This window comes from Ctenopharyngodon idella, chromosome 12 (assembly GCF_019924925.1).
Source record: "Ctenopharyngodon idella isolate HZGC_01 chromosome 12, HZGC01, whole genome shotgun sequence".
NCBI lineage: Eukaryota > Metazoa > Chordata > Actinopteri > Cypriniformes > Xenocyprididae > Ctenopharyngodon > Ctenopharyngodon idella.
The window spans coordinates 18,204,253-18,229,942 of record NC_067231.1 but is presented as its reverse complement, the minus strand read 5'-3'; the positions used below and the strand labels follow the sequence as shown (position 1 = coordinate 18,229,942).

The 25,690-nt window shown below is 38.4% G+C and overlaps 1 protein-coding gene and 1 long non-coding RNA gene across 2 annotated transcripts in view; one reads left to right on the top strand and one right to left on the bottom strand.

Annotated features, from left to right (window-relative positions):
- The first annotated feature begins 1,142 nt into the window (after window positions 1–1,142).
- zeb1b (zinc finger E-box binding homeobox 1b) overlaps window positions 1,143–25,690 on the top strand; it is a 65,035-nt gene continuing 40,487 nt past the window's right edge. The window contains 1 exon segment of the mRNA XM_051913850.1: window positions 1,143–1,305. Coding sequence (XP_051769810.1) covers window positions 1,248–1,305 — 58 coding nt within the window. The 5' untranslated portion in view covers window positions 1,143–1,247.
- LOC127523316 (uncharacterized) lies at window positions 13,814–25,069 on the bottom strand. The gene is made up of 2 exons (XR_007932846.1): window positions 20,270–25,069; window positions 13,814–17,534 (listed from the first exon to the last, which is right to left on the bottom strand). It is a non-coding gene; the product is annotated as an uncharacterized LOC127523316 (long non-coding RNA).

Genomic DNA, 25,690 nt, shown 5'->3' with positions numbered 1-25,690 from the left:
CTGAAGTGAGTTATAAAGTATATTAGAGATACTGGGTCTAGTTGTTACAAAGGACTGTATGTCAGAAGAACTATGACGTTCTTAATAAAAAGTTGAGTCCAAAACCTTGTTCAAAATCATCTTATAAGTTTTGCGAATTGTATCCTTCAAAGTAATATTCCTATGTCATCATATTTTACAAAAGCTTTTTGGAAAAGCAGTACAATAAAACATAATAGGATACATAAAAGCAAAGGTCAGCTATATGGTTAGTGTTCTCAAGACACTTCTTTTTTTCTTTTGTCAAATCTAAGCAGGTTGTCACGTGATTTAAATAGCCTATTGTAATTTTATAGCCTAAAATGTACTATTTGCAGTTTCTGCTGTCTAAAAAAGTTGTTTGATAATTTGTATTTTACCTTTAACATTTTTTATATTTTGTGAATGTTTTGCACTTCATTATTTATTTATTTATTTATTTGTACTGAAAAGCGGCTGGTTTAAACTGACAACTTACCCCATACGCGATACTACTGCATGTTGTCACAAAAGATTAATATATATTAACCGTATGTGTTTTCTCCTGGGCAATAACGATGTAAATGATAAATGGTATACTTAACATTATATTATAGTTTTAATTAATTTTTGGAGGAAAAAGTGTGACAACTAGCCCCAATGCCCCCTGCATAAAATGTTGCTGTCTACGTCTTGCTGAGACTAGATTTATGACATGCAGTTTTCTGCCTCATCGTGAATAAGAAAAAGTTGCAGATTGTGTGTGTGTGTGTGTGTGTGTTAGTGCTTGCGCGCGCGCACCATAAACAGGTGCACGCGTCAAACTTTCCCCGCCCCCACTCTGACTAAAAAAAAAAAAAATATGACGTTTGATTCAGGTTGAATGTTTACCATTGCGCGTTTCTGTAGTACAAGCTTGGAAATGTTTGTTTTGCCCAGACAGTTATGCTTCCTTTGAGCTGTCAATCAACGATTTTGAAGTCCTCTGCGTGTACATGGACAGGTTGATCAGTGACCGTTTCGGACAGGCAGCAGCGCCACAGGGAGCGCGTGGTGTGAGGGGCGGGAGTTGGCCAGAGACGGGGGTCTGAGCGCCAGAGAGAGAGGTATAGGAGCCAGAAGGTAATGTCGTAAAGCCGAGTGTCGTAAACCAGGTGCAGGGAGGGGAGGTGGAGTAGAAGGGAGGGAGGGGAGGTGTGGGGGCGAGAGGAGGTGACTCTCCAGCAGCATTTAGACACAGCGAAAGGATCATGGCGGATGGCCCCAGGTGTAAGCGCAGAAAGCAGGCGAACCCGAGGAGGACAAACGGTGAGTAAAAACCCTTCGCTTTGCTTGGCGACGGTTGATTTCATTCAACTCTGGACTCCGGGCCGCTGGCAGAACTTCTCGAGCCCTACAAAGTGCTGGAAAGTAGCGCTGTGTTATAGCTCCTATCTGGTGTACCGTTATACCTGCCGCGCTCGCGACTCTCTCACCGCCTAGTGGTACACAGCGCGAGCGCGGACCGTTATACGCAGCCAGTCCCATACAAGTGAATCTCGCTTTTGTTTCCCCTTTTATTTCTCTTCGCCTTGAGTTCACTTTATAAAGCTTTCGAATTAAACTAATTAATTCGATTCGAAACTGTTACTCCTGTTGGTCGTTATTGTTGGATTTTCCTCTTTAGATTCGAACGAAATGAAACTTATTTTCTCGCTCAAAATGTACCTGTTTGGTCTGATGCGGGTGATTTGGTTTCACATGTATCAGTTTGAGCGATTGAAGTGGTGGAAATGCTTTCATAAATACATGTTTGTGATTAGAGCGGTTACTTGGGAGGATTTTGTTTTATTTTCGTTAACAACAAACTTTGATATATCTGCAATGGGCTGTTCCGCTGTCTGCGTGGTAGCAGGTAGCTAGCGAGCTAGCAGAATTCTAAGAATAACCTCTGATAGTATGTATGTAAACATTTTAGCGTAGTGTTTATGAATACATGGGTTTATATCGCCGACGTGACAGTTTGGCTTGTTTTACTTGCTATGGTACAGCTACGAATCCCACTTTTGTAATGTAGCTCATAAGAAACTGCCTTATAACAGCAGCACGCTGCTCTCTGTGTTGTTGCTGCATTAGAAAAAATGGCATGTATGCAGTTCGTGGTGATGTTTGACAGGAAAGTTTCTTCTTGAACTCCTATTGAAGTTTACAAAGCAAAAAATAAGGGTGTGTTTATGTAACAGTCCTGCCAGTCTAGGCGTCCCTGCGGGATCGGGGCTCAGAGAGCTCTGGAGCACGATGCCAGTTAAAGCAACCTGTTTGTGCAGCCAGCCTGCCACATTTCTAGTTGGGTGGTAACGCTGAAGAGAAAAGGAAAGGAATCTGAAGGGCTGTCTGCTGCTAGAACAACTGCTGCAGCCTATATAAGGAATGCGTATACATCCCGAGCAGCGCAGAGAATCCTGATAAATCGCGCTGCTGCAGCTGGACTTACTGCACTGACAGTTTATTTGTTTTGGGGACTTTATGTATCCGCTTAGTAATGCACGTCCGTAACTCTGTAGGTTTTTGTGTGGTAAATAACTTGCTTGCGATTTGCTCTCTTGAATTGTAACGATTTATCTGGTAAGCTGTGTCCAGAGCAGGTATACACGTGAGCCTAAGTAATTTTACTAAGGAAATCGATCATGAGAAATGTGAGGGCGTGCTTACTTCTCGCTTGCGCGCGCGTGTGATAGGGAATATAAACTCGAAAACACTTTTTAAAACATTTTTATTCATCCACACTCGGTCTTTTTTAGATTTAAGTGCACCGTTCATCCTTTCGAAGGTTTTTCCGTTGAGTTAAGTGTTTTTTGATGAAGAGATGAGTGAGGAAAGACACTTTTCCCCAGACTGACGCCATGCGCGCGCCATGTATCCGTTCTCTCAGCATGCGCGTGTTAGAGCGACCTGTAAATATGTGCTTACCTGATCGGAAGGGAAGACAAAAATGTCACTTATGTTTTTCGTAGATGCCATTTGACCACCTCGCTATTGTTTTTGCTACCTGAACTTGCTGACAAAGAAGGAGTCTTTCTTTTTCTCTTTCTGAGATACATTGGCTCATTTTGAAAGCAGACGGGAGGCGTTTCTCGTGCGTTGCCGCAAATGTCAACTTGTGCAGGTATAAAAAAAGATGTATGTGCAGTGTTTTTCGCATGCCTTCTCACTCTCAGCTGCTGTTGTCGTTTGTTTTTGACTGCAGAAAGGATGGGTGCCTATTATCATTCAGCGTTATAACGCTTACTCATAAAAGCATCGCTACAGTGCAAAGAGCATCCTCGGTACTTATAGGTGCTGAAACATCGCTCATGATCCCTTTTCCATGCGGTAAAATCATAGGCGTGTTCTGAAATTGTTTCGAAACATAGAATGATTTTACACCACGAGGCTTGAGTCATTTTGCAGCGCTTTTCTGCGGTGTTGGATTGATATACGTGCTTTGTCATAGGGCGTTTGGCACTGCTCACCGCACTGCAGGTATCTAAACGCGGAGACGCACCTGAGCCGTGCAATAGCAACTGCTTCTACTTATTTTATCATATGAACACCTTCAGATATAGCTTTTGATTACATATTATGTCATTATATTTTAAGTTTAGTTCTTCTGTGTTAAATAAAGCTTGTTTAATCATTTTGATCTGAATCATGAAAAATTAATTAAAGTTTGTTTTCCTTTAAATGCACGCATGCGCTTCATGCGTCCTGACCGTTAATTATTTGAAGTCACGGTTTGACCTCAGAGCGCACCCTCCGAGTATCAGCGCTCCCGGTGCGTGATGAACGCTCCCTGACTGCGCGCGTCCCTGCGTCATTAGCATACGCCCCTCCCCCTCCGCGCCCCCGTAAGGAGTGTTGATCAGACCGTGTATAATTGGAATGTGGCCGCCTGAGTGCTTCACCGTTTCTTGTAAAGGCCAACAGTAAATGTTCACTGGAGGCAAACTGTCTTCTAGATGGATTCACCTTGTGTTTACCAGACTTACTTTCACTTTAATTACCATAATCAAGATGAATGGAATGTTTTTTTTATTTCAACTCACTTTAGGACTATTTTAAATCAGCCACAGAAGGCTTGAACACTATGAATTCTTATAATGTTTAAAATCTACATAAGAAAGAATATTAGTTGTACTAAACTGATGTGCCTGTTTATAACATCTTCAGCTCCAATTATAATTCACATAACCTTCACCAACTTAGCAATTCCACATAATTAAAATGCCTCCCTTAGGTCTTCTATGAAGTTGCTTGATTGTGGCTCTTATCAGAAGGCCTAATTGTTGGCACCGTTGCTGTCCTGATAAATCACTGATGGGACATGTTTCAGCAATGAGTCTTATTACACAAACACACCTATGCACATATATTAGGGGTGTAATGTTACACAGAACTCATGGTTCGGTATGTACCTCGGTTTTGGGGTCACAGTTCGGTACAATAGGAAAAATGGTCACACTTTAGGGTCCAATTCTCACTATTAACTAACTATTAACTATGACTTTTGCCTCAATAAACCCCTAATTACTGCTTATTAATAGTTAGTAAAGTAGTTGTTAAGTTTAGGTATTGAATTATGGGATGTAGAATATGGTCATGCAGAATAAGGCATTAATATCTGCTTTATAAGTACTAATAAACAGCCAATATCCTAGTAATATGCATGCTAATAACTAGTTAATAGTGAGAATTGGACCCTAAAATAAAGTGTTACTGGACAAAGGAACAAATCCACAACGATAGGTTTCTTTTCATTTATTTTGAACAGACAATAGTGCAAATCAGTTTGTTCCGTCTAGCGGCATTTAGTCCCCTACTTGGTACAGTACAGCCTCCTATAATAGTGTATTAAGCACTAAGCAGAATGCACTCTTGCATAGGTCGTATTTTTTGCAGGGCTGATAAAAACAAAAGGTATTTGGTCACAATCAGCTACAAAACTGAAAAGCATTTAAAGCATTTTAAAGTACAAATTAAATAATAAAAAAAATAACCTAGCATTACCTAGTGGACTTTGTCATTCGCATATGCGCCGTTCTTCTTCTGCTCTTTTTCCCGTTGTGGCATTTAACAAACAGCGTTGTATTACCGGACTGCAAAATCAAACAAAGTTGCTGTATTTAAAAAAAAAAAAAAAAAGTTTGTAAAAGTTACAGTGGTTTTTACACAGTGGTTGAGGGGGAAGGTGACGTTTTTTCAGTGCTGAATCTTTTACCAGACATGGTGAGCATGTGACAGCAGCACTTCACCATCAGGTGAAAAATCTGTGATGTGCCTGTTGCTTTGGCCAAAGGCAGGGTGTTAACGCCGAGATGAGCTATTGGGCAGGTGAAGAATGTTTTACAAGCTAGAGAATTCATTAGTTCTCTCTGACTTTTTACCCTGTAGACTTGCCTGAATGTCCTATCCTTAAAACAAAATATGCTAAATCCTATAGAGATATAGATATTTTCTCTCATCATATAGCTTACTGTATTGGGTAAGTCTCTAGTAAACTTAGTAAACTTGAGGCCCAGGGAACAACCCATAGATTTGGACTCTCAGTCTTGGAGTGGAATTCTAAATAGTCAACAGTTTTTCAGAGTATTTTAAGCTGTTTCAGGTGAAGATATCTGTAGAATGTGAGGAAGGTGAAGTGTGTCTAAACATCTTGAAAGCTATGTGACAGTGCAGTGCAGCCTTAATCAGTCTTATTTAAAAGCACACCTTGCTTATATCACCAACCGCTTCGAAAGCAGACAGAGAGTATCTCAAGTATGTCACCAAGAACAGATTCCCAAAACACTACGATTCTTGGAATCCTTATGAAGATAGGGTTCGATTTCTTTTTAAAAGATGCTTGACCTGTTTGCCAGTGTGTCTTTTTTCACCTTTCCATGTGGGACTTGTTCTGACGACATTCCCAGCCACTTGGGGTTCTCGCGGCACGTAACATGAAGGCGATCAGGAGCTTGAGCTGTAAACGTGAAGGTGCTAATAGTCCGGAAGACGACAGGTGTTGTTCACAGGGCAGCTCTCCTTCTGTCCCTTCCTCCTTTGGCTCTCTCCAAGAGTACTGGAGGGCAATTTGAAACCTCCCAGTTTGGGAATAGAGGAATGTGGCTGACCGGTATTAGCATGGCTAAGAAAATAAACATGGCAGCGGCTGGTTGGCGTGCTGTGCTTTGTAGTGGCTTTCTTTTACGTTTCAAAAGAACTTTAGCAAGGCTGTATTTTTATACCGAGACATTTTAGCAGAAGGATTTACACCTCTGAAATGAGCAGAACCCACAAAGTTTTACTTGACTGCGTTTTTACAAATACTCACAGTGGAACACCCAACGAATGATGAGAAATATTTAGCTTGTTTACTGTCATTACCTTCGGAGAGCTATGGCCAACGTCAGGCTACTGCCAGCTCTGTGATAAAATGGGTGTAGCGGAATTTATTTGGCTGATAAAACTTTAATTACTGCGCTGGGCTATTTCCACACCCCGACAGACTTTCTAGGGTTTAAGTCAATAAACTTGCATGCTTGTTTTTCTCTTACTTGTGCACATTAAGTTGATGCTTTATAGTTTAGGAAAATTGTGTAGTATTTTTTTTTTTTGCATGCATTTGTTTTTTTTGTAGGTATATGGAAGTGAGGAGGAGCGCTTTTCTGCGGGACATGCTGCTAGGGCATTTTAAAAGCCATCTGCTAACATTTAGGGTCTCTCCCTGGTGCGCGAGGTTTAGCCGAGGAGGAAATTTTCATTTATCCATCATCCTTTTGTTGATTTCCTCCAAAAGTCCATCTGAAATGCACTCTCCACTCCTCTCTTCTTCTCCTATCCTCTCCTCTCCTCGTTTGACCCTTTCTCTAAGACACAGTAGCAGGGTGATGTTTAGTGACCTCTGCCATGGGCGCCCATGCATTGCCTCAAGTATGACTTCACTTTCCCCCCCTGTGCCATTGTGAGGCGTCCAGCGTAACAAATTGGCTGTGTGTTAAAGCCCCCAACACACAAATATACACTCTGTGAATAGATCTCTAGGTAACAAAGCTCAGAAGCAGCCCTTGTTTTTTTCGTCTTACCCCCATTCCCTTTCAGTTTGCCCCCCGTGTGGAGGTCACATGGGGGAGGGATTTGTTGAAGATGGGGGTCAGTGTTTTGGAGGCCTGCTGAGGTGACAGTGAAGGACTGTTGTAAACTGGCAAGATAGCTCCTCTTCTCTCCCTTCCTGTGCTTTGCATAACAAACATGGCTTCCTTCTTGTCAAGGGCCGGTGTGTGAATGTGTGTTTAAGCACGTGAAAAACACTGTATGTGAGTGAGAACTTTGTAGACAAGAGCATGGTGGTGCATTTCTATTTGATTGAGGTTCAGTTTGTGGTTTCTCTTGCATTGTACGCATTTGTTCGTTTTCTTTAGAAGGGTCAGAAAAGGAAATTGGCCCTTTTGTTTTGTTGATTAGGTAAATGAAAAGAAAAGAAAGGGAAATAGGACTCCATTATAGGTAAAAGTGATAGCCACTCAGGATTTAGTGCTACATACAACATGACAATACACACAACATAAGACAGCATGAACAACTTCTGTAATGTGACTTGCACTACCATGCAAAAGTTTAGGACCAGTGGGATTTTTTTAATGTTTTTGAAAGAAGTCTCTTGTGCTCACTCAGGCTGCATTTATTTGAAAATAAATACAGTAATATTGTGAAATATTATTATAATTTAAAATAACTGTTTGTATTTTGATATATTTTGAAATGGAATTTATTCCTGTGTTGGCAAAGATAAATTTTTAGCAGCTATTACTCCAGTCTTCATTGTCACATGAACCTTCAGAAATCATCCTAATGTGCTGATTTGCTGCTATTATGGTGTTATTATCAATGCTGAAAACAGCTGTATTTCTTAATATTTTTTTTCTTTAATGAGTGGGTCAATGACGTGATGGGTCATTTTTTATTATTATTATTAAAAAACAAAGATATGACATCCAAAGTATGTGTGGTAGTACAACTAGATCTTTTTTATTGAATCCAAAAGGTTTTAATTATATTTTGGTACATATAAAGGTATTTTAAAGATTTTGAAGTGTCAAAAGGTCATTTGGTTTAACCGTCCAAAGGCCAATACAGCCATTTCATTTGTGATTAAAATATCTTAAAATGTAATAAATGAATATATTTTTTATTCTGGCATGATTTTATAACATCATACATCAACATAGTGCAAAATGGAATTAAAATTATGTGTAGAAGTCGTTGCTTTGTTATGAGAAAGAATGTCCGGAAAAATGAATTTCATTGATGTCATTCGGAGTAACCAATATAAAGGGACTATTTTGGATCAAGTCATGTGGTCAATATCATGTGATAGGATGTGACATCATTCAGACACCTGCAAAGGACCACATGGTCGTGAAGCAAAGTAACTAACTCTCTTTTAACTATTTGAAAAATTCATGTTTTCACTTGCTCATATTCATGTCCCGTAACATCAGGTCATTTGGTACAACCGCTATAAAACATGGAAAATGTTGTAATATTTTAAAAACTTGTACTAAATATAAAATGTTTGATTGTCCTTTTGCTAGCTAGCTAGATATCAGCCTGTTAGCATTCTTTGAAAATATATCATTCGGTATAACCAAAAGTGTCATTCGGTAAAACTGAAATTTTGGTTAAAATGAATGACTTTTTTGGTGACAAATTTTGTCCATTTTGTAAAAAAAAAAATTAGAAAAGCAGTGTTCATTGATTATAAAAATCACATAATCTCATTGTTAACACTTAATAAAACTTCAAAATTAATTATATCTCCATTATGTATTTTTTTTTTTTTACTTTTAAAAACCTTATTCATCAATGACCCGCATAGAAATTTTAAAATGTAGGGCAGGACTTAATTTATAAATTAGGGATTTAATTAGATTTTATGGCTAATTGGATTGACATTGTTGAATAACATTATTTTTCCCTACATATACGGCCTTGGTTATGCTAGCAGAAATATTGTTTAAGAGGTGGAGTGAAATAACTTTTTTTTTTTTTTTTAGAATAACTTGCACTGGTGAATTATGTTCCAAATCACCATGGAAATTTATAGTAAACAGTGTCAATTTTTAGCTTCATTTTGTCTTAAAGTAGGATTCTTTTCGTAATCATCCTCTGGCCTGTAAAAGAACTGAGATCCATACACGGTTCATTTCAGGTGCTGCTTAATTCCTGCGGCCCTGTCCAAATTTGGCTCTCAGCAAACAGCGCTCCAAACATCTCTGTGCTTTTACAAACGGGGATTAATGATCAGCCTGGTCATTGGTCCCACGGAAGGAGAGGAAGCATTACTCCTAAAGAAAAACCTTCTTTTTATTTCTCTCTCCTTCATCTCTCCCTCGTTTTCATTCTCCCCAGAAGAGCCCAGGTTTCATGAACCCCCTTTTTAGTTGTGCACAGTTGTACTTTATTGGTTGGTTTGTGTGTGTATGTGTGTATTTGTGTGTGTGTGTGTGTGTGTGTGTGTGTGTGTGTGTGTGCATGCTTAAGTGAGCTATTGTGTTTTAAAGCTTCAGTGAGGGGGAGAAAAGGGGTTTTGCTACCTATGCAGCGGGCCACTATCGGCCATAGAGGGGCTTAGCGGCAGAAGAAAAGGACTATTGAAAGAGTGCAGAGAGGGAGGGAACACTCTTTCTCCTGCTGCCTGTGGGAAACTACTGCCCATGCGGAGACACGCATTTGCATATGACCCATTCTCCTCCGAGAGGAAGACGAGATGTGGAGGAATCCTTGTCTCTCTGCATGTCAGTGTGTAGGTGGTGCGTTTGTCTGCTTGTGGTGGAGAGGTGTGATAGAGGAACAAGTGTTACAGCGAATGGGTGTCAACAGCACTGGTCCGAGGACTAAAATATCCTAAAGGTGTCTGGATGGTGGATAGACACGTACACACTCATGGACAAAAACACATCTCAGTAACACTTAAAGAATGAGTGATGTGTGATAGCCAAATATGCACACATCTATCTAAATTCATATAATAGTATATAATTCATAAATTAATATATGCAATGCAAAGCTGATTATTAATAATAAAGAAGACTAACCATAAACCTACACCTAAAAGGAAATTTTTTTTTTTTTTTTTTTTAGAATAAAACAAAATTCAGGAATTGCAATTCAGGAAAAAATTCAGGAACTACAACGATTTTATTTAAAGTCCCCCTGTAGTCAATAATTTAATCCATTAAAACTCATCTTTGATCACCAAAATTAAATATTATAAACATCTTTTTCCTGTGAAAAAATTTCTTCATGCCTTAAAATAGATTGAATGTAACTCTACACCCTTGCCTCATTTAGTATACGAACACTGTTAACACATTTAACAAATACATTTAACACTGTTAAATGTAATATAAAAAAAGCAAATCTAAAAATAAATATATTCATTATTCATACTGGACATTATAAAGTTTTGATGCCTTAATTCACATGTAAAACTTAAACAGACTAATTTCAGTTTACTGTTTTATTTTTAATATTAATATAATATTTTATATAATATATTTAAATATAAATCATTTTAATTTAATAATTTAGCGATCATAACATTAATATAATATGCTTATTAGTTTCAACCAAAATTTGAAAATCTGTGCATTGTTTTAGGCTACATTATGTATTTTGTATATTATTTGTTAATCAGGATGTTCTCAAAATTATACTTTAGCACAATTTAGCACATTTCTTGTGACAATTTTGTCTTCAAAGTATAATTAAGTAAACCCACAAACTAACACACTTAGAGCTCAGCAAAATGTAACACCTCCCTGCAATATCAACAGCCAGTTAGGATCATTCACAAGTATTGTGTTGTCTGGACCCAGTGGCACACATTCCACAATGAGTGTGTGTGTGTGTGTTTGCTATTTTATTTTTTCTGCTCAATGTCACTGTGTTGATCTCATCTAATAGAGTGTGTATGAAATAGTTTCTCTGGAGATAAACACTTCTCCACAGATCTCTTGTCAGTGTGAGTCATATGAACAGGTGTGTGAGGTGTATGACCTCATCTAATACAATCATCTATCCCAACGTGTGTGTGTGAGTGTGTGTGTGTGTGTTCAGGCATGGTGGGAAGGTCGCTGCCACATCACACAGGAAATTAAGACTTCGTCCCCCCTTCTCCACTCCTTCACTCTTTGGGGATATTATGTTTGTGTGTACACCTGTCCGAAAGACTCAGATCGGAGTCTGACAACTTAAGTGGCATGCTCTTCAGGGATAAGCCAAGTATGTGTGTATGAGCGTGTGCACCTGTTAGGGTTTCTTCAGTGCACCTGAGAATATGAATGCTCATAATTGGCTTGTGTGGGGGGTAATTTTGTGTGTCTGTTGTGCTAATACATTTATTGTTTTTAATAATATGACTTGGGACTACTCTTAAAGGGCTAGGATAGTCACTGGAGTCTCTCCCTCTCTCTCTTTCATGCATCTCCATAACTGGCCTTAAACCTAAAGTTTGTGTTTAACTGTTTACACAATATATGCCTAGTGGACTTTTCCTGGACTGTTTTAAGTAGATTGTGGTGTAATCTAGTAGTTAAAGATCTGGGCTGGTAACCAGAAGGTTGCAAGCTCAAATCCCCAAGGAACGATCCATGAACGAACACCATTGTGCTCTGGAGCGAGCCACTTAACCTTAGGTTGCTCCAGGAGGATTGCTCCTGTAACTGAAGGTGCAGTTAGCCAAGGGATTTTGATGCCAAGGAGGACCCCTAAAATGACGATTCCCTTGTGAGGGATTGCCTCACTGAAATATAGAGGCAACTATATATTTTAATGAATAAAGACCAATTATTTTGTGTGAGATTTTTTTTCTATATAATGAAGACAACAAAATCAAATTTTTTTTTAATAATAAAATATTAAATGCTCTATTAAATTCTTATAATAAATTATTAAATACAAATTATTGTGCTCTCAGCTGCATTGTGAGCAAGCAGAATTCTTGACAGGCAGAAGTAGACTTCTGATTGGCTAAACAAGAAGAGACAGTTATGATATCTGTCAGGTTATAGCAGTGGTTCACAAACTTTTTCTGCCAGGCCCCCCTTATGTAGAGAAAAATATTTTAAAGCACCCACATAAAGACAATATCAGACATGACTTTGCTTGCAAAATCCTATAGGATTTATTTGAAACATTGAAATTAATACAGTTTTACAACTTCTCAACTACTGTTCGTGATGTGAAGTCTATAAGTGACGTCTTAAAGGTTTAGTTCACCTAAAAATGAAATTTCTGTCATTAATTACTCACCCTCATGTCGTTCCACACCTGTAAGACCTTTGTTTATCTTCAGAACACAAATTAAGATATTTTTGAAGAAATCCAAGAGTTTTTTTTATCCCCCATAGAAAGCAACATAATTATCACATTCAAGGTCCAGAAAAGTAGTAAGACATTGTTAAAATAGTCAACGTGACTACAGTGGTTCAACCTTAATATTATGAAGCAACGAGAATACTGTTTGTGTGCAAAAACAAAACAAAGTAGCTGGTCAATACTAAGTTGGCGTTCAGCGTAGATCTAACCCTTTAACTTGTTCTGCCTCATACTGTTAGAAGCTAATATTCTGAGGCACTCAGCACACTATGGTTTCTCTTCATTACTCACCGTTGTACTGGTGTATCCGAGGGCGAGATATGCCTCGTCATATTTTCTTGTTTTGAGGCTGAACATGACAAAGCGAATGTTGCAAATCAATTTATCCTTTGTCAGAACTTGTGCGAGCGCTTGAAGTACATCAGAAATAGAATGGGGCATCCAGTATATAGACAGCATTACTTGTTATATTGGGTTCTATATATATTTCTATATATATATATATATATATATATATATATATATATATATATATATATATTATATATATTTTTTGTCATGTCGCACCGCTTGCGTCTGTTGTAGACACGTTGTTTTGGTAGTTGTAATGTTTGAAGTAGATTCACCGTCTGCTTTAAGTTTACATGGCACTGTCAGTCCTTTCACAGACTTGTCCATGCTTAGTGCAGAACCATGTATCGTTCATTTATATTTTTACGCAGCAGCTTCCTGCAATACACAATTCTGATTTTTCAATCATGCCATCTAGCAGTATGTTATTTCACAACAACAACTGCTACAACCAAGTGTGCAGCACACACCCTGAAACGTGAAGCCAAAATGTTACGATCGCCCCCAGGTGGCTGGTCCCAGTATAGGTCATAAACCCCGCCCTCTCCATGTAGTCTAATGGGACCTGAGGCAAACTAAACAATTAAATTACACTTCAAACAATTTTTTTCCAAAGATGGCTTCTGTCATTTTAGGTAGTTTTTATCACGCTGATGTAAGTTTAAGTGTTCGTTTTTATAAAAAAAGAAAAAAAAGAAAAAAAGTTTGGTTTTAGTTAGATATATGATGCTATAAAAACGGGAGTGTGACGTCAACTGAGATTGACAGCTTCTATGAGCGAAGTAGTCACTGAGGCAACTGACTTTTTGGGGGGATTTTCGGGAGGAGATTGGAGCTTTAGATTTAATTTCTACATTTTCATAACTGTTCATTTCACACCAACATAATGAGTTGTTCTGCAGTAAATTGTACTAACTGATTCTGCGGGAGTGAGGGCGGGGCCTTGATACCGCGGCTCTACTTCAAACATTACTGTGCAGACTGCGGCTTCACTTTCTACAATGGAAGAGAGTGAAGGTGCGTCATCCATCTTTTTTTTGTTTTTGTTACAGTCTATGGCTACAAATACCACTTGAGCGAGTACTGTGAGTTATCTTGAGGAAAAAAAATATGCAAAATTAATATTTTCTGTTTAAGTAGGGTCTTGTATCACCCTGAAGAGGTGTAATCTGCTTACCTGTATACTATTCCTTAGCCTTGCCCCCCCCCCCCTAAAATAAAAAATCTACCTAAAACCATTCTGTTCAATGCATTATATGGACATAGTAAAGGATGAGCAATGGAAGTCTTATCACCACCTAGAGTGTTTTTCTTATCTTCACCCCCTGTGTATAAAGAACCTCTGCTAAAAACGAAAAGCTATATTTTTCATTTCTTTAATCTTACCAGCTTTACCTTCACATCCAATCCCATCATCCCTATATTGCATCTATAATAGGCAACAACCTGCAATATCTCCTGATTGATCCAAAAGACATGGCAGTCTCTTTTCGCACAGAAACAGCTCCTAAAGAGTATCAACACACCTTCAGCCGTCACCGTTCCATTTTCAACATTTGCAGCCCTGTTGCATCAGAAAGTGAAATTACAGCTAGAAATAATGCATCCTCATTTAATGCTTTCAGCCCTTATCACATCAAAACAATGCTAAGAAGATAATGATGAATATGCTGTATACTTTTATCAGCTCAAAGGCTCGCATGGCCTTATGAATACAGCTCTTATGCCGGCGAGCGGCTGCACTGATAAGGTGATCTATCAAAGTGATGTATGAAATGTCAGGGATGCTGGGAGGCAGCGTGAGATCTCTGTTCTCTGAGGTTCTGAGGAGCTCTGCAGGGTTTGATGCGTTATGATTTGAGGGGGTACTCGTAATGCGTCTCTATCCAAGGCTCCCTGGAGATCTGTGTGTGTGTGTGTGTGTCCTTGTCCATCTGAACTCCCTGGAGAAGTAGCATGTTAGGTCATACTATGAGTGTGTTTATTAGTCAGATTGTGAAAGGCTTTCTGCCACAGCGACCGTCAACACTGGTAAACATCTAGAAAGATATGATGGGGCGAAAAGTGTAGCCTTTGCGAAAAACAGAAAAAAATGCTGCATTGGTCATTTATACCCTGTATGAAGAAATGTATGGTCTGTGTTTTATTAATGTATCACTTTGTGATGTATCACAGCCTCTCGTACACAAAATATAATAAAACAAGATGCTGTCACCCCAATTAAAATGTTTCTTAAGGGTCTATGTGATCTGTTAGGAAGCATTAAACATGCTTGTGTGTGTTGGCTTGACATGTGATGATGAATATGTTTAAGTGGTGTTTAGTAAACTGTTTGTTTCTGCTCTCCAGCTCCATATGTTTGCCTCAGGTCCCCACAGATTTCCTCTGATGTCATCTGTCCATGTGTTAAATGGCATCCCGGGAATTTCTCACCTCGACTAGTAATAATTATCCTGGGGTCCCGTGCGAGGTTGAGGGGATGTCATTGCAACATTTCCTTTGTAAAACTGCCCTAATGTGAACCAGATTTGGTTTCATGCTCTCGCTCTACGTGATCTGGACATTTTTTTAAGCTGTGAGCGTTCACCTCTGCTGGTGCTGTCAGACTCCCCCACCCCTGCTGTCCGTCTGCACCTGGTACCTGATGGTATCAGAGCTTCCCACTCTATATTTCAGCCAATCACAGTGCAAGGAGTGGTATCCCTCCTGTATTTGCAGTACACAGTATTTGGCCTTGCCAAGTTTACCTGATAGTTACCTGATACTGAACTGGGGTTAGACATCAAGAGCAAATAAATGTCTTGTGTAATAATTTTGTTCTGTGCCTTGAACCGATTGGTGGTTAATATCTTGGCATTCTACTTGAAACTGAAATGACATTTGCAATCTATTTTACTTCTATAATGTTATGTATTTCTGAGTGAAATATAATAATTAATGACAAAAAGTTAATATTATTTATCAGGAATTGATTGAATTGAGTCAGAGCAATTTATTGCATTTTGACTGAAGATTACAAATATATATTTTTTAATTTAGAATGACACACAACAATGAATCATGCATTATAAGACCAGTAAATTCACTAAAACCTTGATGGTTGATTTTAAGGATGGTCTCGTGTTTTTGGTCACTTTTAGTGGAACTGATTTCACCCAGCAGATGCTACAGCATTCAGGTGCTAATGTGTTTTTTGTTCGTTGTGTGCTTTAGCTGTGTTGGCGATGATGCTCTCTGTCCAAACTGGCAGATTAAAGTCCACCTGTCCTGATTCAGGTGTTTGCAGTCAAAACAAACGCTGACCTTGCTATGTTCACCTGTGTGCTCTGTTTACCTGGTTACAACACTGACAAGAAGTAATGACTGAACTTGAGTCCAAACGTCGGCAAAAAATAGGAAAGTTACTCGTCGGTTTATTTTTATTTTTTTGATGTTTACACTTCATGTGAAGTGCATGTTTACCTATTAGCGTTTAATATTTATTTATTACTAGTTTTGGAAACATTTTACAATATGGTTCAATTATGAATAGCACATTTTCAGTATTTATTAATCAAGGTTAGTTTCTACATATGCTAATACATTTTAACATTTCAAGTTGTAGTATGAATTAACATTGAATATTTTATGAACAAAAATGAACAATCAACAATAGTGTTTTTGTAAAAATTAACTTTGCATTAAACAATTTTAACAAATTGAACCTTAAAGTATTATCTTTATTAATTTAATTGTCTTTCTTTATTCTTTAGCTCAGCTACACACTGTACACCCTAACACTCAAAATAATTAATTGGTTTGAGTAGGACAAAATTAAATTAAGCAAATTAACAATTAGTTCAGTCAAATGAACTTTTATGAGTATTTAGCACTTTTTCTTTCAAGTTCACAGAACTGATATATTTTAAGTAAACTGAACTTTTTCATTGTTTTGAGTTTTATGAACTTGTTTCTTTTAGAATTTAGATGAACTTAAGTTTAACTGAAAATGGCACTCGAAATGGAGAGTAAATGCTAAAATTAAGTGTTATATAATGTTTTTTTGTGCAAGATTAATGTTGAGTGGGAGATTTAGTCATGATTAATGTTTTGTTAGGCTAATTTAGAAGACTTTCTGTTAATGTGGGTTTTTGGAGAGTTACCATAATGGTGATAAGTGGTGCATGCGGCTTGGTTTGAGAGCAAGCATGTTAAATGATTTATATTGCTGTACTTATTCAGCAAGCTCTATACCATGCTATTGTTAACATGTTAGCAAATTAGCAAGTTAGCATTTTTTTAATTAGCTTCTTATAGCTAGCTAATTTTACACTAATAAAAAAGTTTACATTGGGGTTATATAATAATTTAATAAATAAAATGTAATAATTTAATAAATTAAAATGTATGAGTACAAAATAAAAATCTGCCAGTTCTGCTTACTTAAACTTTGAATTGCCTAAAATGCTTTGAGTTTTGCCAACTAATTTGGGTTTACAGTGCATGCTTTATTCTTAAAAACTCCCAGGATCCACTTAACATTTTGGGCACACTTTCATAATGTGTTTGAAAACGTTGTTAGATCTTTTTGTTCTCACAAAGCTTTCACAGTTCTTCTGCAGCTTCCAGCTTCCCTGAACAAATCCACAACACTTTTTCAATGTCCTTTAATGTTCCCGGTCTCCCTTAACACTTAAATAACATAATCACAGTGCTTTCACAACATTTTCTCTGCTCTTACAGAGTACGGCAGCTGCCGCTCGGCTCCCCGTCCAACTATAGCAGGTGCTGCAGGCTCCCAGGAATTCCGCTACACATCTCATAAATAACACCTGACAAAAGAGAGAGAGAGAGGAGACATGGTACCTTTGATGAGTTAGACTGAAAGACTTCAGCAGACATGGATTCTGTATTACTTTGCTTTTAAAATACAGGGAAAAGAAACAGGTCAGTGAGGCAGAGGAAAGGAAAGAGACTGTTAAAACTGCACCAAATGGAATGATGCATGAGGGTGTGTCAGTATAGAGACAATGCAGGACATTGGCTGCATCCAAAATGTAGGCAGCTGTCCTGCTCTCCAGTTAGCCAGTAATTTCACTGGCAGCGCCTTTCTATGAACGCACCTTCTAAGTAAACTCATAGCATCATGTCAAATGATAGAGATAGCCAAGCACTACTTATTTCTCAGAAGAAATTTAATCAGAAGTTGTTAAAATAATTAATTATTTTGCTTCTTTCTCATGATTGTGGGATTTTTATGGACAGTGAAGGACACATTTATGCCTCCCTACCTCCTGTATACAGCACTTTTCAGGTTTAGGACAGGAGTTAAACAGTTAAAGGGATAGTTCACCAAAAAATGAAAATTATTCCATGATTTTCTCACCCTCAAGCCATCCTAGGTGTATATGACTATCTTCTTTCAGACGAACACAATCGGAGATAAAATATCCTTAGTCCTCCAAGGTTTATAATGGTTGTGAATAACTGCCCAAATTTTGAAGACAAAAAATATGCATCCATCCATAAAAAAATGAATCCATACAACTCCAGTTTGTGTAAGACAACTATCCTTATTTAAAACTTTATATGCCATGACGTACTATGTGTCTGAAAGAAGATATACACCTAGGATGGCTTGAGGGTGAGAAAATCATGGAATAAATTTCATCTTTGGGTGAACTATCCCTTTAATGCTTACCTATATGTGGAAGAAATATATAAGAAATATATCAGATGCCGTATGCACCTTTATGAGCTCACCAGCTCATTGAGGAACAGCAAGACAGTATGGGCTCACCTTCAGACTGCATACAACAATTGAAAAAACATTGTTTTCATTATCTGCCAATTTTGTATTTTGTCATTTGTCCATTTTTCTCGCTCCCTTAAATTGAGCTTTTAAGCTTGGTATTAACTGAAAGCGTTGAGGTCACAAAAAGGATTTTTTTTTTTTTAAAATAAAAGGCAAATGGATGTGTTTGGTTAATGGATGCAAATGAGAACATGAAAGAGTGCTTGTGAATTCAAATCAAAAAGCGGGGAGGGCATTGTTCTGTTCTCTGGGAGTTTATAATTCCATAAAAGAAAACCAGGCGACTGTGTTAATTTCGCTGTTAAAAGCCGTTAACGTCGTCAGGAATGACATTGAATGAGTGTCTCAAAAAGTGCCGGGATAATAATTAAGAAGTGCACATTAATCAGGTTAGATTGGGCATGAATAGACATGTGTAAAGTGATTAATTGAATCATTACTGTGGTCCTCTACCCCTGTTTTGCTGTTCTCAGAGGTTATTTACAAAAGGCTGAAGTTACTGATGCTTGGACGTGGCATATTTTTAGCTAAATGAATCATTTCATCAATCTGTCTGTAATCTTGTCCTTCGCTGATGGTACCAGCTGGAATCGCGCTCTGATGGGAATTTTAATTTCTGTTGATCATGAAAGCTAGAGATAGTGATTGTTTTTCCAATAGGAAGAAGGAATCACCCATGCACATAGAACTGAGAATGATGCTAAACACTGCTATTTTGTGAAATTCATTTGGGGACCCAGTAGGGATGGGCAATAAAGATAAAAAAGTTTCAGCATTTTGAAGATTTTCAATATATACAAAAGCTTTGTAAGTTTTGGCTCTTGATTTTTTTTTGAAAGATGACTTATATGCTTACCAAGGCTGAACTTTTTTGTTTAAAATTACAGTAAAAACAGTAATATTATGAAATATTATTAAAATTTAAAATAACTCTTTTCTGTTTTAAAATTCTGTGATGGCAGAGCTGAATTTTCAGCAGTCATTACTTCAGTCTTCGGTGTCACATGATCTTTCAGAAATCATTCTAAAATGTTGATTTGGTGATCAAGAAACATTTCATATTATCAGAGTTGAGAAATGTTGTGCTTCTTATTGTTTTTGTGGAAACTGATTCGTTTTAATCCGTATTCTTAAATAGAACAAAAGAACAGCATTTATTTGAAATATAGATCTTTTTTAACAATATGGAAGTCTTTACTGGGCACTTTTGATGAATTTAATGCATCCTTGCTGAATAAAAGTATTATTTTTTTTTTAAGAAAATCATATTGACCCCAAACTTTTGAACACTAGTGTATCTTGATATTTATGCGTTCAGTCTGAAATGATTTGAAATGATGATTTTTGTTAAACACAAGACATATAATACAGTAAAATGTTTTCTACACAATACATTTTTAAAAAGTTTTATTATATTTTATACACTTTATTTACTTTTAAATAGAAATTACAATGCCACATGGAACTTCTGAGAACACGTCTGAGTGATAATACAAATGAGAGATTCAAATGGACTCTATCTGCATTTTAATAAGATTTAAATCTGGGACACTACTAAAAAAAGCCCTGCCTTATAGTGCTGTCATGTTCACATTATCTAAAATAATGTTTTTATATATTTTAAATATATGTTGAATGGCCCAGCCCTAGGACCCAAACATACCCTGGACGATGAGTCTGTGTCTACTTTCAGTGAACCCCATCCAGGCCAATGCAAACAAAACCAGGAAGAGACAAAGACAGATTACTTACCCAGGATGCACAGCCCCAAGGTCCTGCCCCCTCACAAAAACAAAAACAAAAAAACAACAAAGCAACAAAAAACTAAACAAAAACAAGGAAGTGCATGTAACTTTAGGATAAGTGTGATTGTTGCTAACGTGACAATGGAATTAGACTTTTAACACTGCATAAGTTAAATTATAATTACAATATTAACAGAATCAGACGATCTCTCTCGCAAACAAAGTGCTTTGAAACGATCCCGTCACACACTGGATCTCTGTTTCATCCAATGCCTCTCACTAATACCAAAGTCTTGCAACACTGCTTTTGAGGCAACACTGTGTGCATGCCAACGAGCCTCTGTCTCCTTTTGTGCTGTTTTCACTGACTGGCCTTATTCACGCGCTGGGATAAATAAGCCTCATTCATGACCGCTGAAAGCCTGAGTCTGCCCTCACTGGCACAGACGGCCCCTCTGCATGTTCCTGCCTGGCATCCGCTCTCCTCAGAGGGCACTGCCAGCCCGGCCCACCACCCTGCCATTCTGATTGTGCTAAGACTATCAGAAACCAAGTAATCAAGCTTTGGTAAGACTTTGCTGAGTGATCAATGCCCACCTCAAATCATTTTTAAAAATACAGATCTAGAAATATAATTGTAATGCCTAAATGGGATTGTTCACCCAAAAAATTAAAATTCTGTCATCATTTACTTACCCCCATGCCATTTCCAAATCTATATAACAATCTTTTTTTTATGTGGGGGATGGCCGGGTGCGTGTGCGTCGCGTACCTGGGGAACACATGGCACTAGGATGCATTATGGGAAGAAGGCAAACCCGCAGAGGCAGTGTGATGATTTGGGCAATGTTCTGCTGGGAAACCTTGGGTCCTGCCATCCATGTGGATGTTACTTTGACACGTACCACCTACCTAAGCATTGTTGCAGACCATGTACACCCTTTCATAGAAACCGTATTCCCTGGTAGCTGTGGCCTCTTTCAGCAGGATAATACGCCCTGCCACAAAGCAAAAATGATTCAGGAATGATTTGAGGAGCACAACGACTAGTTTGAGGTGTTGACTTGGCCTCCAAATTCCCCAGATCTCAATCCAATCGAGCATCTGTGGGATGTGCTGAACAAACAAGTCCGATCCATGGAGGCCCCACCTCGCAATTTACAGAACTTCAAGGATCTGCTGCTAACTTGGTGCCAGATACCACAGCACACCTTCAGGGGTCTAGTGGAGTCCATGCCTCAATGGGTGAGGGCTGTTTTGGCAGAAAAAGGGGTCCAATACAATATTAGAAAGGTGGTCATAATGTTATGCCTGATCGGTGTATATATCAGCATGTATTAATCTCACAACATTATATCCTGCATTCAGGCATATATTAACTGATTCTGACATTACAATGATAAAACTAAGACATAATTTATTTCCAAGACCACTTTGTATATAACATGCATTAATCACAGTCTGCATTAAGACCCATTCACACGAATGAAGGTAACTACATTAGCGGAAAAACACCAGCGGGGGATTTCGTTCTGTTTATTCTAAGCGTGCTGCAGTTTTGTCTTCTGCTGCTTTAAATGCTCAAGCTCTTTAAAGCAGGATGGATTCTGATTGGCTGTCAATGTTTTTATCGTTCTTCAGCTGAAAAATATCTTTCTGAAAGTGATTCCATCGATATCGTTTCTCGTTATCGTTATAATTATGGTGTGGACTCTAAAAGATTTTTAGGACTATATCTTTATCATTATTGTTACAGTTATCATCCTTGGTGTGAACAAGCCTTAAATAGTAAGCAGTGCAATTATGAAATGTACCTCAGCAACAATACTACTACTAATGGGTTTGTTAATAGTGTGCATATTTACAGATTTTAAGATGATGATTACAGGAGCATATGTGAGTGAATGAGATGAAATATAATTGAGAGATGACAGAAGTGTTGCCCTTTATTATTGATATGTCCAGATACGTGTCCAGGGAGCGAACGGTTCGTCTTCTCATTATGATTCAGCGTATCAGGTCTGTGTGAGAAGGAAGTTGCCAGCCGATGATTTCCCCAGCACATCGCAAAAAGCTCTGAAGATACATTGAGTTTGATAATGCACAGCCACACCAAAAAGACATGGAGAAAGATATATCCAAGTTAAGTGCCATCATTTCGAATTGGTTCTTAAATTTAGCTAGTTCAAACATTTTCATAATATTTAATTTGCTCAAAGACTTTGATTCCCGAATTGGTTCTTGTTAGGCTCAGCCATCGTTGTTACCGGAAATAAGTTTACCCAGCGTGGGCTAACCCGGAAGTTTGAAATTGGCCTATGACATGCAAAGGTTTGGAACAACATGATATTGAGTAGATGATGACAGAATTGTCATGTTTGGCTGAACTAACCCCTTTAAGGATCACTGTCTGCACTCTCAATGGTAGTTGTGTCACTGCATATTTGCATAAAGTTGAGTTCTGCTCAGCTTTGTGTCATAGTAGTTGCTCATGTTGCCTGAATTCTCTGAAACTGAATGACTTCAGGTCTCTGTCACTGATTTAGAAGACTTGTTTATTTTTTTTCATTTGACAAGGAAGTCAGATTCTTCCAGAGTTTAATCTGTGTTATGTGAAAAAAAAGGAGAAGAGAAACACTATTAAGCAATCATTTGACAGGCAGAGGACAGTAAGAAAGAGACCAGAAGAAAAAGAGGAATGAAATGAAGAGGGCAACAGAAATGGTGGAGAATGGGAATGCACCCATGAGATAAGCGTGTGAGACTCACATGGTTGGCCTGTGTGTGTGTCTTGTGTGTGGGTGGATGATTTGGTTTGTGCATGCATTCCTAACCTCCACCTGAATGCTGACCTTACTCTGAACTGGACATGCGTCTTCTTTTTTTCTCATCGAAAACCCTGTTTACCCTACACTCCCAACCCACTAAGCACATTTCTTCATAGCTCTGAACATTTCTCCACATTTCTGGCTTAGATGCACTCGGAAAGGGTGATAAGATAAAAAATCTGGCTCTGCTATGACAGCAGGAACAACAGGAAAAGTGCAGGCTTGTTTGAGACTGGACGCTGGAGAGAATTGCTGTTGTCTCTTTACCTCCACTTGTCATTTTTGTGGCATCGTTTCTTCTGAGTCTCCCATTTTCTGACCTTTTTCCACCCACATTTTTGGTCGAGTCATGACACCGTTTACCACCAAAGAGCACTGTCAGAAAGCGCAACACAAGCGGAAAATTAAACCGTTGACAATTAAGTTTCACTGGCCTAAAAACCTGATACTTTTCAGATAATGAGAGTGATTAGGGATGCCGTTAGCTGAAGTGAAACCTCTGAAGAGTGGTAGAGGGGTCTGGGCTTGTGGTAAGCAGCCGAGGCAGACTGTACTTACCCTTTAATTTAGCCTCTGTGCAGCCAGTGTGCCCTCTGCCTGAGCTGTCATTTAGAGCTGAGCCCTCTCTCTGTCCTAATCGAATCAAAGCCTAATAAATCTATTAAATCAAGGAGAATCTCTTTAGCCTTACAGACGCTGGGGATGTCTAGACGTTTATGGCTAGTGTGCCATGCTGGACCTTTGGAATTCACAGCCATTCATTCCCGTCTCCTGCTAGATATGAAGATGTGAGTCGATATGGGGTCGTTTTGTAAGATGGCATTGGCCGATAACTTAGCTTGATTGCTGATTAACAGAAGAAGTCATTGTTTAGTGTCACATCATCTTCATTTTCTCATAATTTATTTATTTTAATGCTTTAATGCTTGCTGATAAGTTAATGTGTTGTTTTTTTATGGCCCTCTCTCCGCATTTCAGTCATGCACAGGTTGTCCCATGGAGTCATGTAGCGCTGAAGCATCCCATTTAGAGAGATTAACTTACAACAACACCATGTGTAATGATGATCTTGTGGCCTGGCTGGTTATTAATACGTAAATACGGCGGATTAGTCTGCTCGCAGGCTCACGCTTGGAGACCAGGATTACGGAAAAGTGCAGGAGTTTTGCTGCATGCCGCTTGCCTCATACACACACACATGTGCACGCAAATACACAGACCACCTGAAGCACACAGAGAGAGGATGATTAGTTCATGGTTAATCTTCTCTATTGAGGTTGATCTCTGTATGTCTGACGCCACCCCTCCCCCAGTTACACTCAAGTATGGCTCGCCAGATAACGTCCAGGTCAGACGCTCACATCCACAAACACGCTTGCACGCTAAGCCTTTACATCAAATGCTGCCCACTGCATTACACGTAGATTCCTATACACTGAACATTTAAACACCAGATGGAATGGAGGGAATCTGCATCATTTTGTCCTGCTTTGATAACTGTATGCTTGTTCGCATCAGCCATAGGCTTCCAAACTGGCTCACATCAAAAGCCACGTCTCTCCCGTCACATGGTCTGCACAGGAAACATGATAATAGCTCCAATCATGCTGATTCAATCAGGGCTTCTCCTCGAGCATTCTGGAGCTAAATAGTTCCTTGTTGACTATATACACTCACAACTCTGCAAAAAACCACAGAAAACTAGAATCTGAAGCTCTAGGCTAATGTGCAAGAAATGGTAGAGAACAGCAATAGGATTTAGTAAAATCGCTCTATATTTTCTCAGGTGTTCTTTTTAAAGACAAGATGAAATCAATATTGTTTACGTTGTCAAATAAACGCCTATGATAACGGTCATATGATTGTGCATGATTCATCAGTGCGCATGTTATTCTATAAAACAGAAATTTTTATAGTCATATTTAAAGGGTTAGTTCACCCAAAAATGAAATTTCTGTCATTAATTACTCACCCTCATGTCGTCCCACACCTGTAAGACCTTCGTTCATCTTCGGAACACAAATTAAGATATTTTTGATTAAATCCGATGGCTCAATGAGGCCTCCATAGCCAGCAATGACATTTCCTCTCTCAAGATCCAGTAATATACTAAAAACATATTTAAATCAGTTCATGTGAGTACAGTGGTTCAATATTAATATTATAAAGCGACGCAAATATTTTTGGTGCGCCAAAAAAAAACAAAATAACGGCTTATATAGTGATGGCCGATTTCAAAACACTGCGTCAGGAAGCTTCGGAGCGTTATGAATCAGTGTGTCGAATCAGCGGTTCGGAGCGCCAAAGTCACGTGATTTCAGCAGTTTGGCGGTTTGACACGCGATCCGAATCGTGATTCGATACGCTGATTCATAACGCTTCCTGACACAGTGTTTTGAAATCGGCCATCACTATATAAGTCGTTATTTTGTTTTTTTTGGCGCACCAAAAATATTCTTGTCGCTTTATAATATTAATATTGAACCACTGTACTCACATGAACTGATTTAAATATGTTTTTAGTACATTAATGGATCTTGAGAGAGGAAATGTCATTGCTGGCTATGGAGGCCTCAAAGAGCCATCGGATTTCAACAAAA